At 37.3% G+C, this 16,646-nt stretch overlaps 1 protein-coding gene across 5 annotated transcripts in view; it reads left to right on the plus strand.

The window, feature by feature from the left end:
• The window catches only part of LOC127846349 (protein phosphatase 1 regulatory subunit 12A-like), a 110,279-nt gene that overhangs the window by 69,799 nt on the left and 23,834 nt on the right, over window positions 1-16,646 (plus strand). For all 5 annotated transcript variants that reach the window (XM_052377521.1, XM_052377519.1, XM_052377522.1 and 2 more), the window contains exons 5-6: window positions 1,117-1,220; window positions 14,712-14,836. In XM_052377521.1, coding sequence (XP_052233481.1) covers window positions 1,117-1,220; window positions 14,712-14,836 — 229 coding nt within the window. The remainder of the gene's footprint in view (window positions 1-1,116; window positions 1,221-14,711; window positions 14,837-16,646) is intronic.

Genomic DNA, 16,646 nt, shown 5'->3' on the forward strand with positions numbered 1-16,646 from the left:
TTGGACACTAAAATCATTCCAACTAATAATTGCACACTAAAATAATTATACCTAGTAATTGGACACTAAATTCATTCCACATAATGATTGAACAATAAATTCATTCCACCTAATAACTGAACACTACATTCATTCTATCTAATAATTGGACACTAAATTAATTCCACCTAATAATTGGACACTAAAATCATTCCACCTAATAATTGCACACTAAAATAATTGTACATAGTAATTGGACACTAAATTCATTCCACATAATGATTGAACACTTAATTCATTCCACCTTATAATTGGAACCTAAATCCATTTCACTTAATGATGGAACACTAAGTTCATTCCACCTAATGATGGGACACTAAAATTATTCCACCTAATAGTTGGACACTAAAATCATTCCACCTAATAATTGCACACTAAAATTATTATACATAGTAATTGGACACTTAATTCATTCCACATAATGATTGAACACTTAATTCATTCCACCTTATAATTGGAACCTAAATTCATTCCACTTAATGATGGAACACTAAGTTCCTTAAACCAAATAATTGGACACTAAATTCATTCCACGTCATAATTGAAAACTATAATCATTCCACATAATAATTGCACACTAAAATAATTATACCTAGTAATTGGACACTAAATTCATTCCATCTAATAATTGGACACTAAATTCATTCCACCTAATAGTTTGAGACTTAATGGGTGTTTCCTAATAATAGGACTCTAAATAAGTTCCACGATTAATTGAAGGATTAAAGTGTGCTACACCTAATAATTACACACTAAATGCGTTCCTCTTAAAAAATGGACATGAAATAAGTCCTACCTTTCACCCATTTATGCCTAGCGTCTAGAAAAAAGGCCTTGGCAAACAGCGTAGACCCAGATGAGACGCCGCATGATGCAGCATCTCATCAGGGTCTGCACTGTTTGCTTAAAGAAATTTCTGAAAGAAATATTCTAAACATAGAAATAAATATACTAGACATCACTAATTTTGGAAATAAATTGATCCAATTTCGAAGGATGGGAGAGTCTACTAGGCATAAATGGTTTAAATTGGAAGCCTAATTATCAGTTCCACCTAATACTGGGCCACTATTACAGAGGAGCAGAGCTGCTGGCAGTCAACGCAGATGGGAACATGCCCTACGATATCTGTGAGGAGGACGTGTGTCTGGACTTCATAGAAACAGAGATGGCCAAACGAGGTAGGAGGATGTACAAGTCAGAGCTTGAGTTGGGGTCAGGGAAAACAGGGCTTAGTGCATGTGTGTTAAGTGTCATCCCAGATTAGCCTGTGCAGTTTACACCGGCTTATAAGGGACAACACTCCGCTTTTATCGTAATATCATTTTGAAGGAAGTTTTTTCTAAGGGCAAATCAAGTTTAGGCAGAAAGTTTTGTCAGTGATTAGCCTTTGCAGACTTCACAGGCTAATCTTGGACAACACTTTATCCAGATGCATTAAGCCTTGTTTTTCCAGTGTGGCTTATTTTAGTTTGTTTATGTGTAACTAGGCTATTGTTTGTCATGACTTAATGGCATCAGTCCATAGTCTTACCCAACATAGAGGTAAGTCATGATTTAATGGCATCAGTCCAAAGTCTTACCCAACATAGAGGTAAGTCATGACTTAATGGCATCAGTCCATAGTCTTACCCAACATAGAGCTTTTATTCAGTTTTTGAGATGAGGTTAACAATCATGCTCAATTTGGTGTTCACTGATGATGTTTGAGTTTTAACCTTAGGCTTTGAAATGCTCTCGAGTCTGTTTCCTGGGACTATTACTAGTTCTTGATGTCTTTGGGGGAACAGTGAGGATTGAACCTGTGACCTCGAGATCACTAGGCTGACACCATTTTCACTAGAGCTGTAACAATGTGCCCATCATTCGACCTCAAGATCACTAGGCTGACACCATTTTCACTAGAGCTGTAACAATGTGCCCATCATTCGACCTCAAGATCACTAGGCTGACACCATTTTCACTAGAGCTGTAACAATGTGCCCATCATTCGACCTCAAGATCACTAGGCTGACACCATATTCACTAGAGCTGTAACAATGTGCCCATCATTCGACCTCAAGATCACTAGGCTGACACCATATTCACTAGAGCTGTAACGATGTGCCCAACTGTGACCTCGAGATCACTAGGCTGACACCATTTTCACTAGAGCTGTAACAATGTGCCCATCATTCGACCTCAAAATCACTAGGCTGACACCATATTCACTAGAGCTGTAACGATGTGCCCATCCTGTGACCTTGAGATCACTAGGCTGACACCATATTCACTAGAGCTGTAACGATGTGCCCATCCTGTGACCTTGAGATCACTAGGCTGACACCATATTCACTAGAGCTGTAACGATGTGCTCATCATTCGATTCGATTTCGATACCAAATGGTCTGATTCGATTATTTTCGATTCGATTCAAACTAAACTATTTGCTGCTTATTTTGCAAACTATTTCATAATTGGTTTGTCCAGGGCATGAATTTATATGTTTGGTATTTGTTATTAACATATTATGTTGTACATTTAAAGCGTTTAATTTTTAAAATACAATTTAAATTTTAAAACGCAACATTGTTTTATAAGTAACACATTTATTGAACAAAAGTTGAGTTATTCTTAAATAACATATAATGCACAATGTATCACATCTGAAATTTCAACCGAGTGTTTTCTCTTTAAATGTTGCCTCAAATTTGTAGTGCTTCCATATTTAGGGTAATTCACGTCAACAAAACATGTTTTGACTGTTGCCTTTGCAGCAGAATCTTCTTGAAACCTGAAATGTTCCAATACTTTTTATTTAAATTTTGACGCAGAGTCTTTCAGCACGACTGAAGGAGCCATTTTACCGCCTGATGAAATGCTCGGCATGTTATTCATTCATTCATTTGATACCATACTGGCTATTGACCAATCACAAGACGTATTACAAATGACAAGAAAGAAGACGACGGTTATGGAAAGTAAGGTTTAAAATGCAGATCAATCAGGATTGCAGTGAATCAAATCGTAATTGGCCGTATTGGTATCGAAATCGAAATGGCGACGTTGAACCGGTTTTTCGATGCATCGAATCGAATCGTTACAGCTCTAATATCCACTACGCCACGGCGACCATTGATGATCTTTGAATGTTGAGTCCCACTCAAAACTGCGAAGCAAGAATATGTCTGCTTTTACCTTAGATTTGAGATTGTTCTAGCGAGCTGACTGACACACAAAACTGAGGTTAATGAAAACTCAAATGTGAGTTGAGCAGAACAATTCAGAATCTTCGTGACACTGGACCATTGTCTCATAATAAAGCATGTAAAAATATGCACGAAATCCTCCTTAAACTTATTGTGGAGTCAGACTCAAAACTGAAAAAGGTGAATACCAAATTGAGCATCAAAGTTTAGTCAGAATCAAAATACTTAAATATGTTCCCGATACTATTCCTAGAGTTCAATTTCAACTCTAGGAATAATTTTCCAAGCTTATCATTTTTGCTGCTTAATTTCCTTAAATAGCTGCCGTCTTGGCTGAAACCTTCCCAGATTGTCTCTGTTAGTGCTGAAACTCAATTCATGGCACACTTGTGACACTTTTTACAGGGAAACTAAACATAATCTTCTGTGGAGACTTTTGTTCTCAATCTGCGTATCTCAATGAAACCTTATGATTCAGGGAAAACAATTCCTATGATAATGGAGAGGGCTTTACAATCTAATTTGTGGCCTACTGAGCTGATTTCATAATAATGCAGTAACTGTTTAAATAAAAAGAGAGAGCCTCTGATTTGATTGTGGATTGGTGGAGGTACTGGTTTGCTAGGTTACATCTATACAAAAGTAGGGATTGTTGAACTCATGCAAGCTTTAAATTTTGAGTGGTATGCCGATACAAACACATGGGTTGTGTGACATGTCATCTTATAGTTCTGGGTGGGTTATGTCTATACAAACACATGGGTTGTGTGATTTGTGCCAGCTAATAGTACTGGGTGGGTTATGTCTATACCCATACATGGGTTGTGTGACTTGTGCCAGCTAATAGTACTGGGTGGGTTATGTCTATACCCATACATGGGTTGTGTGACTTATGCCTGCTAATAGTACTGGGTGGTTAATGTCCATACAAACACATGGGTTGTGTGACTTATGCCTGCTAATAGTACTGGGTGGGTTATGTCTATACAAACACATGGATTGTGTGACTTATGCAAGCTAAAAGTACTGGGTGGGTTATGTCTATACAGACATGTGGGTTGTGTGACTTATGCAAGCTTAAAGTTCTTGGTGGGTTATGCCTATACAAACATGTGGGCTGTGTTACTTATGTCAGCTAATGGTACTAGGTGGGTTATGTCTATTAAAACACTTGGGTTGTGTGACATATGGAAGCTACAAGTTCTTGTTGGGTTATGCCTGTACAAACACATGGATTGTGTGACTTATGCAAGCTAATAGTACTGTGTGGTTTATGTCTATACAAACACATGGGTTGTGTGACTTATGCAAGCTAAAAGTTCTTGATGGGTTATGCCTATACAAACACATGGTGTGCTACTTATATCAGCTAATAGTACAGGGTGGGTTATGTCTATACAAACACTTGGGTTGTGTGACTTATGTCATCTTATAGCACTGGGTGGGTTATATCTATACAAACATGAGGTTGAGTAACTTATGTCAGCTAATAGTACTGGGTGGTTTATGTCTATACAAACACTTGGGTTATGTGACTTATGTCAGCTTATAGCACCGGGTGGGTTATGTCTATACAAACATGTGGGTTGAGTGACGTATGCAGGCTAATGATACTGGGTGGGTTATATCTATACAAACACATGGGTTGTGTGACTTCAGTCAGCTCATAGTACACGTTGGTTGTGTGACATATGTCGACTAATAGTACAGTAGATTCCACTTAATTGAATATCAGATAATCGAATAATTTGGTTAATTGAATAGAAATTGAAAACACCAAACCATTTGCATCTCTTCATGTTGTAAAAACTCCACATATTCTAATAGGAAATATGGCGTGTTTCGGTTAATTGAATAGCCAATTTTCTATTGCACACTATAAACCACACTATAATCCAGCAAAGAATGTCACGAATCTCCAAGGATACACATCGTATCGACGATTTTGACAGACACGCTTAATTGACTCCCTTTGTTTTAATTTCACACCATGCATGTATGCAGCGTCTGTCAAGCGTCAAGTGACTAACAGGTGTAGTATGTGAGCAAGTACAATGCAAACACTGGAGTCTCCGATGCGCAGTCAGGTGCAAACTTTCGAATGCAAACTGTTGAGTAACACACTTCAACAGTTTGTTGTCGCTTAGAGTTAGAAACAATTAAAGAGTGTGTTGCTGATTAGAAACAAACTGTTGACGTGTCTTGCTCGACAGTTTGCAATAGGTGATGGAATGTTACACTATATTCTCAGTTCGTGTACATAAACCTACACAACTGCGTCACAGTAAATCATATCTAAACATGATGTTGAACAATCGAAAACGCGCACAGTTGTCAAAACATCGCATTCTTAACACTGCTGATCATGTTTTCACAATAACCAAAATTAAATCCAGTATTGACCAGAATCTGGTAAATCAGTACACGGTACATAATCTGTTTCAATTCTAAACTACCTGAAAGAGCGTAATGTCAAAGATACAGCATTCTCCTCGCTACAAAGTTTTCCTTCGACAGTGTATATACACCCATGCTAATTTTCGCACGCTTTTTACCAGGACAATACATGAGCAATAGATGTTGCTAGCTTAAGCGTTGGGTAAGCAATAAAATGAAAATGGGAAAAATCATTACACGCACCGTATTGCCTGACATTGTACATTGCTGCATAGTTTTCGCTAGCTTTTTGTTTGGGGCAAAGGAAATACATGTAGACGTTTTATTTAAAGCTAGAACGTGAGTTTTGGATTAATTCAACAAAACATTTATATTATATTTTTAATGGATTCAATATTTAATTCCAATATTAACTTTTTTAAACGCTTTACGTGTCGAAATGATGTTTTGATTATGCATGAAAAGCACAATTTCCAGGTGGATTAAACCTGGTTAGTGATAACATTGGAAATATAACTGATTCTGTATAATTGAATACTCCGGATAATTGATTATTCGGACGCGACAAATGGGCTATTCAATTAAGCGAAATCTATTGTACTTGGTGGGTTATGCCTTTACAATCATGTGGATTGTGTGACTTCTGCAAGCTATCAAGTTAGGGTGGTTAATTTCTTCATGCATGTGTGGGTTTTTGGGTTATATTTATACGAAAATGGTATTTTGGGCAACTTTTGTTGGACAAAAGTACTGGGTGGGTTTTATCTAGTATACTTAATTATGGCCCGATTGACTGATGCCAAATGACAGTTTTGTTAAATCTCTACAAAAGGATGATTGTGTTGTCAATCAAATATTAATTTTAGTGATTCAATAAAATAGTCAGAAAGTAAGATATTTGTTAAATATTTATATTGATGCATGACAACAAACACTTTCTTTAAACATTTTATAAGCATAAATTATATGCTTGGATTTTTTATGCCCCCGAAGGAGGGCATATAGTGATCGCAGCGTCCGTCTGTCCGTCATTCCGTTACACTTTGCGTTTAGGTTTGCTCATGACTTCTATGTCGCTTCAGATGTAACCTTCATATTTGGTATGCATGTGTATATTAAAAAGGACTCTTCATACGCACAAAAACTTTGACCCCTGTGACCTTGACCTTGAACTTAGGGTCCGCGTTAAGGTTTCGAAATATGCGTTAGGTTTAGAAAAATGCTCATAACTTCTATGTCCCTTGAGATATAACCTTCATATTTGGTATGCATGTGCATATTGACAAGGCCTTTCCATACACACAACATTTTTTACCCCTGTGACCTTGACCTTGAACTTAGGGTCTGCGTTTAGGTTTCAAAATCTGCGTTTAGGTTTTGAAAAATGCTCATGACTTCTATGTCCCTTGAGATATAACCTTCATATTTGGTATGCATGTGTATATTGACAAGGCCTTTCCATACCACAATTTTTTTTACCCCTGTGACCATGACCTTGAACTTAGGGTCCGAGTTTAGGTTTTGAAATCTGCATTTAGGTTTTGAAAAATGCTCATAACTTCTATGTCTCTTGAGATATAACCTTCATATTTAGTATGCATGTGTATATTGACAAGGCCTTTCCATACGCACACAAATTTTGACCCCTGTGACCTTGACCTTGAACTTAGGGTCCACGTTTAGGTTTTGAAATCTGCGTTTAGGTTTCGAAAAATGCTCATAACTTCTAAGTCCCTTGAGATATAACCTTCATATTTTGGTATGCATGTGTATATGGACAAGGCCTTTCAATGCAAACACAAATTTTGACCCCTGTGACCTTGACCTTGAACTTAGGGTCCGGGTTAAGGTTTCGAAATCTGCGTTTAGGTTTCGAAAAATGCTAATAACTTCTATCAAAGCGTTTATAGGGGGCATATGTCATCCTATGGTGACAGCTGTTGTTTGCTATATTTTCATTCAGTTTTGTTCATGCATTTTTAAGACAAATTTGATGAGGCCACAACAGTTTACATAGTGAGCTATGGATTTAAACTGCTTACAGAAAAGAAAACCTATATTTACAGGGGTGGCGAAATCAAATGTCCGAGTTGCCCGAGTCGTACATTTGCTTGTCTGGGCAACTGATTTTTTTCAATTAAGTTGTCCGTGGACAACAACTTTTTTAAAAGTCGGGCCCAGGTATACAAAAAAATACTTGTATTAAAGCCGTAATTAAGTTTTACAAAACTGGATGTTGACATGCGATTACATTGTCAGTGCTATTTGCGGAGCAATCAAGCTAAACTACGGGAACTCTCCTGCGCAGTTATCTCCCTTATTCTGTAAGAGACCAGGAGGCATGCCGCATTTTGAACATTCGGCCCGACTGTAAGACAGTGTACAGACTGGTTTCTTTATTTTTACAATCAGATGGAAATAAAAAGTAGTAAAGTAAGATAATCAAAACTTGGTCTACCTTGTTATTTAAGACGACTTTAATGGTAAAAATGGAATATTTAGTTTTTTTAAATCTTCAACAACGCAGCCGAAACCCGAAGCTTTGAGCAGTCCACCTCCCAAAAAAACTAAGAAAGATTATGATAAAAAATATGATCTAAGTAAACGCACCAGAACTTTTCAAGAAACTTGGCTCACAGATTTTCAATGGTTACCAGTTGATGATAATCAAATTGCTACCAGTAGCGGTGCAGAGCCTCAGTCTGATGAGGTCGACATATTGGACTAGTTTAATTTGTTAAGATTACGATGTACTTATGTTCAACACATGTTTTAATAACACTAGCTTTGCAAGATTAAACGTTTTAGAAAGTCTTTATATTGTTTATAATATACTGCTATAATGAATGTACTATTGAAATACAACTATAAACAAAACAAGCAAATCATTCTCATTTTGGTATATTCCATATTGTTTTACATTAATCAATAAATGCGTTTATAACTTATATAAACATTAACGGACAAGTGTAGTTCAGCAACGGACAAGTTAAATTTCCTAAATGGTTGTCCGTGGACAAGTATAGTTTTTTGAGATTTTGCCACCCCTGATTTATATATTCATCATAACGGTATTATGATATATTCATGCATACAGGTCAGTCAGGTTGATTTGGGCGAGTTATATTAATGTCTTCTGTGTAAACCTATACTTGATCTATTATGGCACAGGCCTTTTTCTGGCTTATCTACAGGTCAGTGTTAAACGGACCCATTTCCAAACACCCAAAAAATCCACTTTGAAAAAATAATCCCAATATCAAATTTATTTTTTATTTTCAGAAAGAAGTATCTTATGATGATTGTATTTCAAATATATATCAATTAAATATAAAAAAGCATATTACTATAATTTATAGGATTTTGTTCTTCAAATTGAAATTATTATAAAATAATTGTAAAATCTATTTTTCCAAATCAGTTGACTTATCGCGCGAAAAAAGTTTCCGATCCTGAAATTTTTTCACAAATTGGTGAGGAAAAGGCCTGTGGTATTACTTAGCAGAGATAATCAACTATCTTTGGTGTAAAGATCCTTTTAAGCCTGACAAAATTGGATGGACTTCTTGCTAGGACATTACTAAATCATTTTGTAATCCCCAGCGATTGTTCTGCAGACATATCATTTGTAGTTCTTGATTTATATATAGTGTAAGCAATTCCGAAAGTCAACTAGAATAAATCATTTCCATTCTTGCTGAAAGGGGAAGTTTTTCATCTGAATTTATTATTATGGGAACCATTTCTATTTTAAATAAGATCACAAACCAAGACATATTTGAATAGAGATGTCTTGGCACATATTTTGATACCTTATTAACTTGGGCATGATACAAAAGACAATTACAGTGCCAATTTATATTACCCGGGTAATTCTTATAACAATTAGACTTTTCAAAAGAACATACATTAACATTAAAATTGCAATGCAATATTGTTTTTATGTGCTTTGAAAATAGAGTGGAAAATGACCTTGGTGTGCTTGTTAAAGTGTGAAATGACCTTGGTGTGCTTGTAAGAGTGTGAAATGACTTTGGTGTGCTTGTTTGAGTGTGAAATGACCTTGGCGTGCTGTGTAAGTGGAAAATGACCTAAGTGTGCTGGTTAGAGAGTGAAATGACCTTGGTGTGCTACTTACAGTGTGAAATGGCCTTGGTGTGCTGGTAACAGTGTGAAATGACCTTGGTGTGCTGATTAGAGTGTGAAGTGACCTTGGTGTGCTGGATACAGTGCAAAATGACCTTGATGTGATTGTTACAGTGTGAAATGGCCTTGGTGTGCTGGTTACAGTGTGAAATGGCCTTGGTGTGCTGGTTAGAGTGTGAAATGACCTTGATGTGCTAGTTACAGTGTGAAATGGCCTTGGTGTGCTGGTTACAATGTGAAATGACCTTGGTGTGCTGATTAGAGTGTTAAATGACCTTGGTGTGCTGGATAGAGTGTGAAATGACCTTGATGTGCTTGTTACAGTGTGAAATGGCATTGGTGTACTGGTTACAGTGTGAAGTGGCCTTGGTGTGCTGGTTAGAGTGTGAAATGACCTTGGTGTGCTGGTTACAGTGTGAAATGACCTTGTTGTGCTGGTTACAGTGTGAATGACCTTGATGTGCTGGTTAGAGTGTGAAATGACCTTGATGTGCTGGTTACAGTGTGAAATGACCTTGGTGTGCTGTTAGAGTGTAAAATGACCTTGGTGGGCTGATAAGAGTGTGAAATGACCTTGGTGGGCTAGATAGAGTGTGAAATGACCTTGGGGTGCTGTTAGAGTGTGAAATGACCTTGGTGGGCAGGTTAGAGTGTGAAATGACCTTGGTGTGCTGGTTAGAGTGTGAAATGACCTTGGTGGGCTGGATAGAGTGTGAAATGACCTTGGTGTTCTGGTAGAGTGTGAAATGACATTGGTGTGTGGGTTGAGTGTGAAATGACCTTAGTGTGCTGGTAGAGTGTGAAATGACCTTGATGTACTGGTTAGAGTGTGAAATGACCTTGGTGTGCTTGTTAGCTCCACCAGCGGGGCTTATGTCATGGTCCTGTGTAGATCGTGTGTGCGTGCGTTAACTTTTCCTTTATACATATTCTTCTCCTAAACTACTGGTCCAATTCTGATGAAATTTCTCAGGAATGTTTCTGGGGTGAACCTCTCTCAAATTTGTTCAGATTATGCCCCTGAGTCAAATTTGACCCTTCCCCGGGGGTCACAAAATTGAAAATTTGCTTATATAAGGCCTATTTTGTGAAAACTTAAAAATCTTCTTGCCCTTAACTGTGTCGCATAGGGCTACCAAATCTGGTATGTAGTGACATGTATTAGTTCTCTTCTTAGTTTGTTCAAATTATGCCCCAGGGGTCAAATTTGAAACTGCCCCGGGGGTCACAAAATTGTGTATATGCTTAGAAAGGTCTTATTTTGTGAAAACTTTAAAAATCTTTTTGTCCATAACCATTGGGCCTAGGGCTACCAGATTTGGTATATAGTGACATCTTATAGTTCTCTACCAAGTTTGTTCAAATTATGCCCCTGGGGTTAAATTTGACCCTGCCTCGGGGGGTCACAAAAATGAACATATGCTTTTATTAGGCCTATTTTGTGAAAACTTAAAAAATCTTATTGTCCATAACCATGAGGCCTAGGGCTATCAAATTTCTTCTCCTAAACTACTGGTCCAATTCTGATGAAATTTCTCAGGAATGTTTCTGGGGTGAACCTCTTTCAAATTTGTTTAGATTATGCCCCTGGGGTCAAATTTGACCCTTCCCCGGGGGTCACAAAATTGAAAATTTGCTTATATAAGGCCTATTTTGTGAAAACTTTAAAAATCTTCTTGCCCTTAACTGATTTGGTATATAGTGACATCTTGTAGTTCTCTACCAAGTTTGTTCAAATTATGCCCCTGGGGTTAAATTTGACCCTGCCTCGGGGGGTCACAAAAATGAACATATGCTTTTATAAGGCCTATTTTGTGAAAACTTAAAAAATCTTATTGTCCATAACCATCAGCCCTAGGGCTATCAAATTTGGTATGTAGTGATATCTAATAGTTTTCTCCGAAATTTGTTTAAATTTTATCCCTGGGGTCAAATTTGACCCTGCCCCAGGGGGTCACAAAATTGAACATATGCTTATATTTAGACCTATTTTGTGAAAACTTAAAAAATCTGCTTGTCCATTACCATCCGACCTAGGGCTATCAAATTTAGTATGTAGTGACATCTTATAGTCCTCTACCAAATTTGTTCAAATTTTATCCCTGGGGTCAAATTTGACCCTGCCCCGGGGGTCACAAAATTGAAAATATGCTTGTTAGAGTGTGAAATGACATTGGTGGGCAGGATAGAGTGTGAAATGACCTTGATGTGCTGGTTAGAGTGTGAAATGACCTTGGTGTGCTGGTAGAGTGTGAAATGATGTTGGTGGGCTGGATAGAGTGTGATATGACGTTGGTGGGCTGGTTAGAGTGTGAAATGACCTTGGTGTGCTTGTTAGAGTGTGAAATAGCCTTGGTGTGCTTGTTAGTGTATGTAATGACCTTGGTGTGCTGGTTAAATTGGGAAATGACCTTGGTGTGCTTATTAGAGTGTGAAATGACAGTGGCATGCTTGTTAGAGTGTGAAATTACCTTAGTATGTTGGTTAGAGTGGGAAATGACCTTGGTGTGCTTGTTATAGTTTGAAATGACCTTTGTGTGCTGCATGGTAAGAGGGTGAAATGACCTTGATGTGTTGGTAAGAATGTGAAATTACCTAGATGTGCTGGTTAGAGTGTGAATTAAACTTGGCATGTTGTAAGTGTTTGAAATTACCTTGACATGTGACAATTGATGGGTTGTGATCTCTTTAAACTTTACTGTGAAATTTTATTATTGGAAATATGTTTTTGACCCGAAGCACATAATTTTACAAAATGGCTAATCATTAAACCATGGAAACTAAATTCATTGATATTAAAAGACCTCCTGGCTTCATCTGCATTTTTCTTCACCTGTGTCGTCTAATTATTACTGTCTCTTGTTGTCCGCTTTTGTCAAATAAACTGTGGCAAATTGTTACTGTGCTATTTACAACATATGTGAAGCCTTCTTAAAATATATTTCTGGGAGATATAGCTAAGGAGTGTGAACTCAATTTGTAAGGATAATTGCTGTACATAGATTATTATTCATTTTGATGAAATTTATTCTCATGTCTTGTGACAAGATAATTGAAATTCGCCACTGGATGTTTTATATGCGAAGATTTAAACTAGTTTAAATTTTATTGATTTCCTCAGAGATTACATTTCCCTCTGTGCACTTAGATGTACAATTGTATGTGTGATTTATAATTCTAAATGCAATGTTAACTGCTGACAGCATTACCAAATTTAAAGTTTTCATTTGCCTGATCCTGTGATCATCTTTAGTCTGTCGTTCTTCGTGCATCGTCTCACAGGGTCAACATTTTTCCTTGTCAACACTTTAGAGGTCACATTTATTTCCAATCTTCATGAAACTGAGTCAGAACACTTACTCAGTTAGTGGAGTTTTAAATTGGATCACATGAGGTCAAAATCTAGGCCAACAGGTCAAATAAAACGAAAGCTTGGTAGCATTTGTCACCATTTGGGTCCAATCGTCATGACTTCCTCACAAAATTGTATTTGTATGTTATCATAACCATTTTGAAAATTGTATCCAGTCTGTTAAAAAATTATGCCTGCCATCAGACAGAACTGTTTAACATTAAATAGATTTAGTAAAATCTTGTTTACACTCAAGAAGTCACATTTTTTTTACAAATCAATCGTTCAAATTTTATGTTGCTGAAGATCAAAATGGTTCCAGTCCGTGAAAATCAACACAGATCAAAATGGTTCCAGTCCGTGAAAATCAACACAGATCAAAATGGTTCCAGTCCGTGAAAATCAACACAGATCAAAATGGTTCCAGTCCATGAAAATCAACACTTTAGAAGTCAGGATAAAACTTGCTCAGAATATTTATTCTAATTTTATGCTGGCAAAAATGGTTCAAAAATTGTTCCAGTCTTTTTGAAATCATGACCGCCAGGGGGCAGGGCAATTTTCCGTACGTATTGTCAGTGAAGCAATGTTACTAAACCTCATGTGGTTTAATACACAAAAGTGTGAGAAACTGTCAATAAATTGCTAATAGGGTAGAATAACTGTTCCAATATGACATGTATGCAATTTGTATTGTTGTTGTCAGGACTTTATGTCAAGGGATAAACTGTTCACACTGCCATGTATTATTGATTATTTTTATTTATATTGCTGCTGGGCAGTAAGTTGGTACAAACCTTGCAAAACCTGGACACTTTTCAAAAGCTGGGCGTGGTGCCCATTCATTTTATTGTCCCCTACCGGTGAAACCGGAGGGTACTTATGGTTCGCTCTTTGTGTGTCGTCAGTCTGTCTGTCCGTCACACTTTTCTGGATCCTGCGATAACTTTAAAAGTTCTTCATATTTTTTCATCAAACATGGATAGATGGCAATATGGAGATTATGCATGTCATTTCCTTTTGTTTCTATGTCAAGAAATCTGGTTGCAATGGCAACAAATATATTTAAAAAAAAAAAAAATCTGACAATGGTGGAGTTTCACTGGTAGGGGACCATATTGCTTGGCAATCTCTTGTTCTTAATGGATGTTGATTGACAGTTTTATTGATTTTTTGTGGCCCCAGTAGGGTGGCATATAGCTGTTTTACTATGTATCTGTCTGTCCACCTGTCCCTCCAGCATTCTGTTTTCCGGAGGTATTTTAAGGGACCCTTTCAGATATTGAGCTGATTTTTATGCCCCAGGGAGGGTAGCATATAGCAGTTGTACTGTCCATCTGTTTGTCAGGTCTTGTTTTTGTTGAAAAGAAGTCTTCTAATAGGAAAATCAAGTTGATGCAGAGAGGTTTGTCTGTGATTAGCCTGTGCAAACTGCACAGGCTTATCTGGGACATCACTATATGCATATATGCATAAAGCTCAGTTTTCCTAAAGCAAGTCTCATATGATAATTATTTTCCATTTCCTTTATATCAGATCTTCAGTCCACAGTCATGATCTTAGACCTTCAAGATTGGTTTTCTTTTCAGGAATAACACAGGAGGAAATAGATGAGAAGCGGCTAGAAACAGAACGCAAAATGTTGAAGGATTTGAAACGAATTGCAGCTGAAAAAGGCAACCTTGAATACAGAGATAAAAACTGGGCCACACCAGTAGGTTGATTGTTTATGTATATTGGCCGTGCTCTGTGAAAAGTGTTTATGCCCCGCATCGAATGATCAGAGGTATATTGTTTTTGGCCTGTCTCTCTGTCATTGTATGTGTGTGTGTGTGTGTGTCTGTCACAAAACTTTAATCTTGGTCATAACTTTTGCAATATTGAAGATAGCAACTTGATATTTGGCATGCATGCGTATCTCATGGAGCTGCACATTTTGAGTGGTGAAAGGTCAAGGTTATCCTTCCAGCGCTTCCGTTAGTGGACGTCCGGGCGTAATTTACGCCCGAAAACGGCAGTCGTACGTCCATTATGCAAATGGTGGAAGTCCCTTGGACGTCTGATAATCCACAGGTGCTATTTTCTAATACACAACACACACAAATGTCAACAGTAAATCGGGTTGTTCAGACTGTTAACTCCGCCCAAGAGCTACTGTTTTCAATGAATTTCTCAGCGAATGGCCAGTATTGATTTTTCCAGCTGTCAATCAAAGTAGTCTTGGTAAGCTCATCAGCCAATCAACCTCAGGCAGCTGAATACATGCCGACGCTACGTGAAGCTGTATAAAATAATACTAGCGACCTCTGCGTTACGAAGTTTGTATTCAGCAATCAAATATTTGAGTCCACGCTTTCCCCGCGGAAGAATGATGTGACGTTGTACATGACAACGTTGTCTAATTTTTGCATGATTTTCATCTGTACACGAAATACACGAGAAATGTTTATTTGTTGCTAGAATTTTCGTAACTGTCCTTGAATAGTAAAATCCTGAATTTTTCGGTTAACACCTTTGATTATACGCATTTGAAAATAAGCAGTCTTCAAAATTGACCCATTGCCTGATCGCCAGTGCGATGAAATCTCGGCTCTGGCGATAGCAAAAATCTGAAAAGACAGTTTGGAAATAAACCGACAAATTATCAATTCACAAACATTTGTTCACATGCGGGATCATTTGAGAACAAATTCGGCATTTCGGAAATGTCCGTTTGGTACCGATTTGGTGACGAAATATCTTCGCTAGTTTCCAAAAATCTTAAAAGTCAAATGTCCGCCATCTTGAAATATTTTAAGTGTCGATTAGCAAAGTAAAGTAGTACAAAAGCATATTGTAAAGCAATATGTAAACCACATTATGTATTGATGACGTATTTATTGAGAAATTGGTTTTCATTTTCTGCAGTCAAACGATATGCACATATTATTTCATGTTCAAAACACGTACATTTTTTTTCTGACAGTCGTGTTCGGATAAAGTATTTGTCGTCGATCATTATTTACATGTAACATTTTAAATTCAGTCGTTGATTTGTCATAATTACTAAATATGAACAGTGCTCTATGCTCTCAAATCGCGTCACGTGATTAACGCATGTTCAATGGGAATTCCCCCATCCCACAATTCAACTTGCATAAAATGTCGGATGATAGCGGACGTCAATATTGTCCGTATTTTAGTTTTGAAAATAGAAATCGTAATAATACTGGATTGCCGGGTAATTGATAGAGTTGGAACATCTACGTGTATACAAATTCTGAAATAAAAGTGGGAAATGTATGTCTGGGACGTCCACAAATTTTAGGATTAGAAGTCAGAACTTCCAACTTATAAAAGCTAACGGAAGCGCTGTCCTTCAAGGTCAAAGGTAAAATAAATGGCTTCAAAGCAGCGCAAAAGTGGGCATTGTGTTTCTGACAAACACATCTCTTGTTTACATTCATGTGCGTAAAGTGTTGTCCCAGATTAGCCTGTGCAGTCCACACAGGCTTATCAGGGACAACATTTTCTGCCTTAACTGG

Source organism: Dreissena polymorpha, chromosome 9 (assembly GCF_020536995.1).
Source record: "Dreissena polymorpha isolate Duluth1 chromosome 9, UMN_Dpol_1.0, whole genome shotgun sequence".
Taxonomy (NCBI): Eukaryota; Metazoa; Mollusca; class Bivalvia; order Myida; family Dreissenidae; genus Dreissena; species Dreissena polymorpha.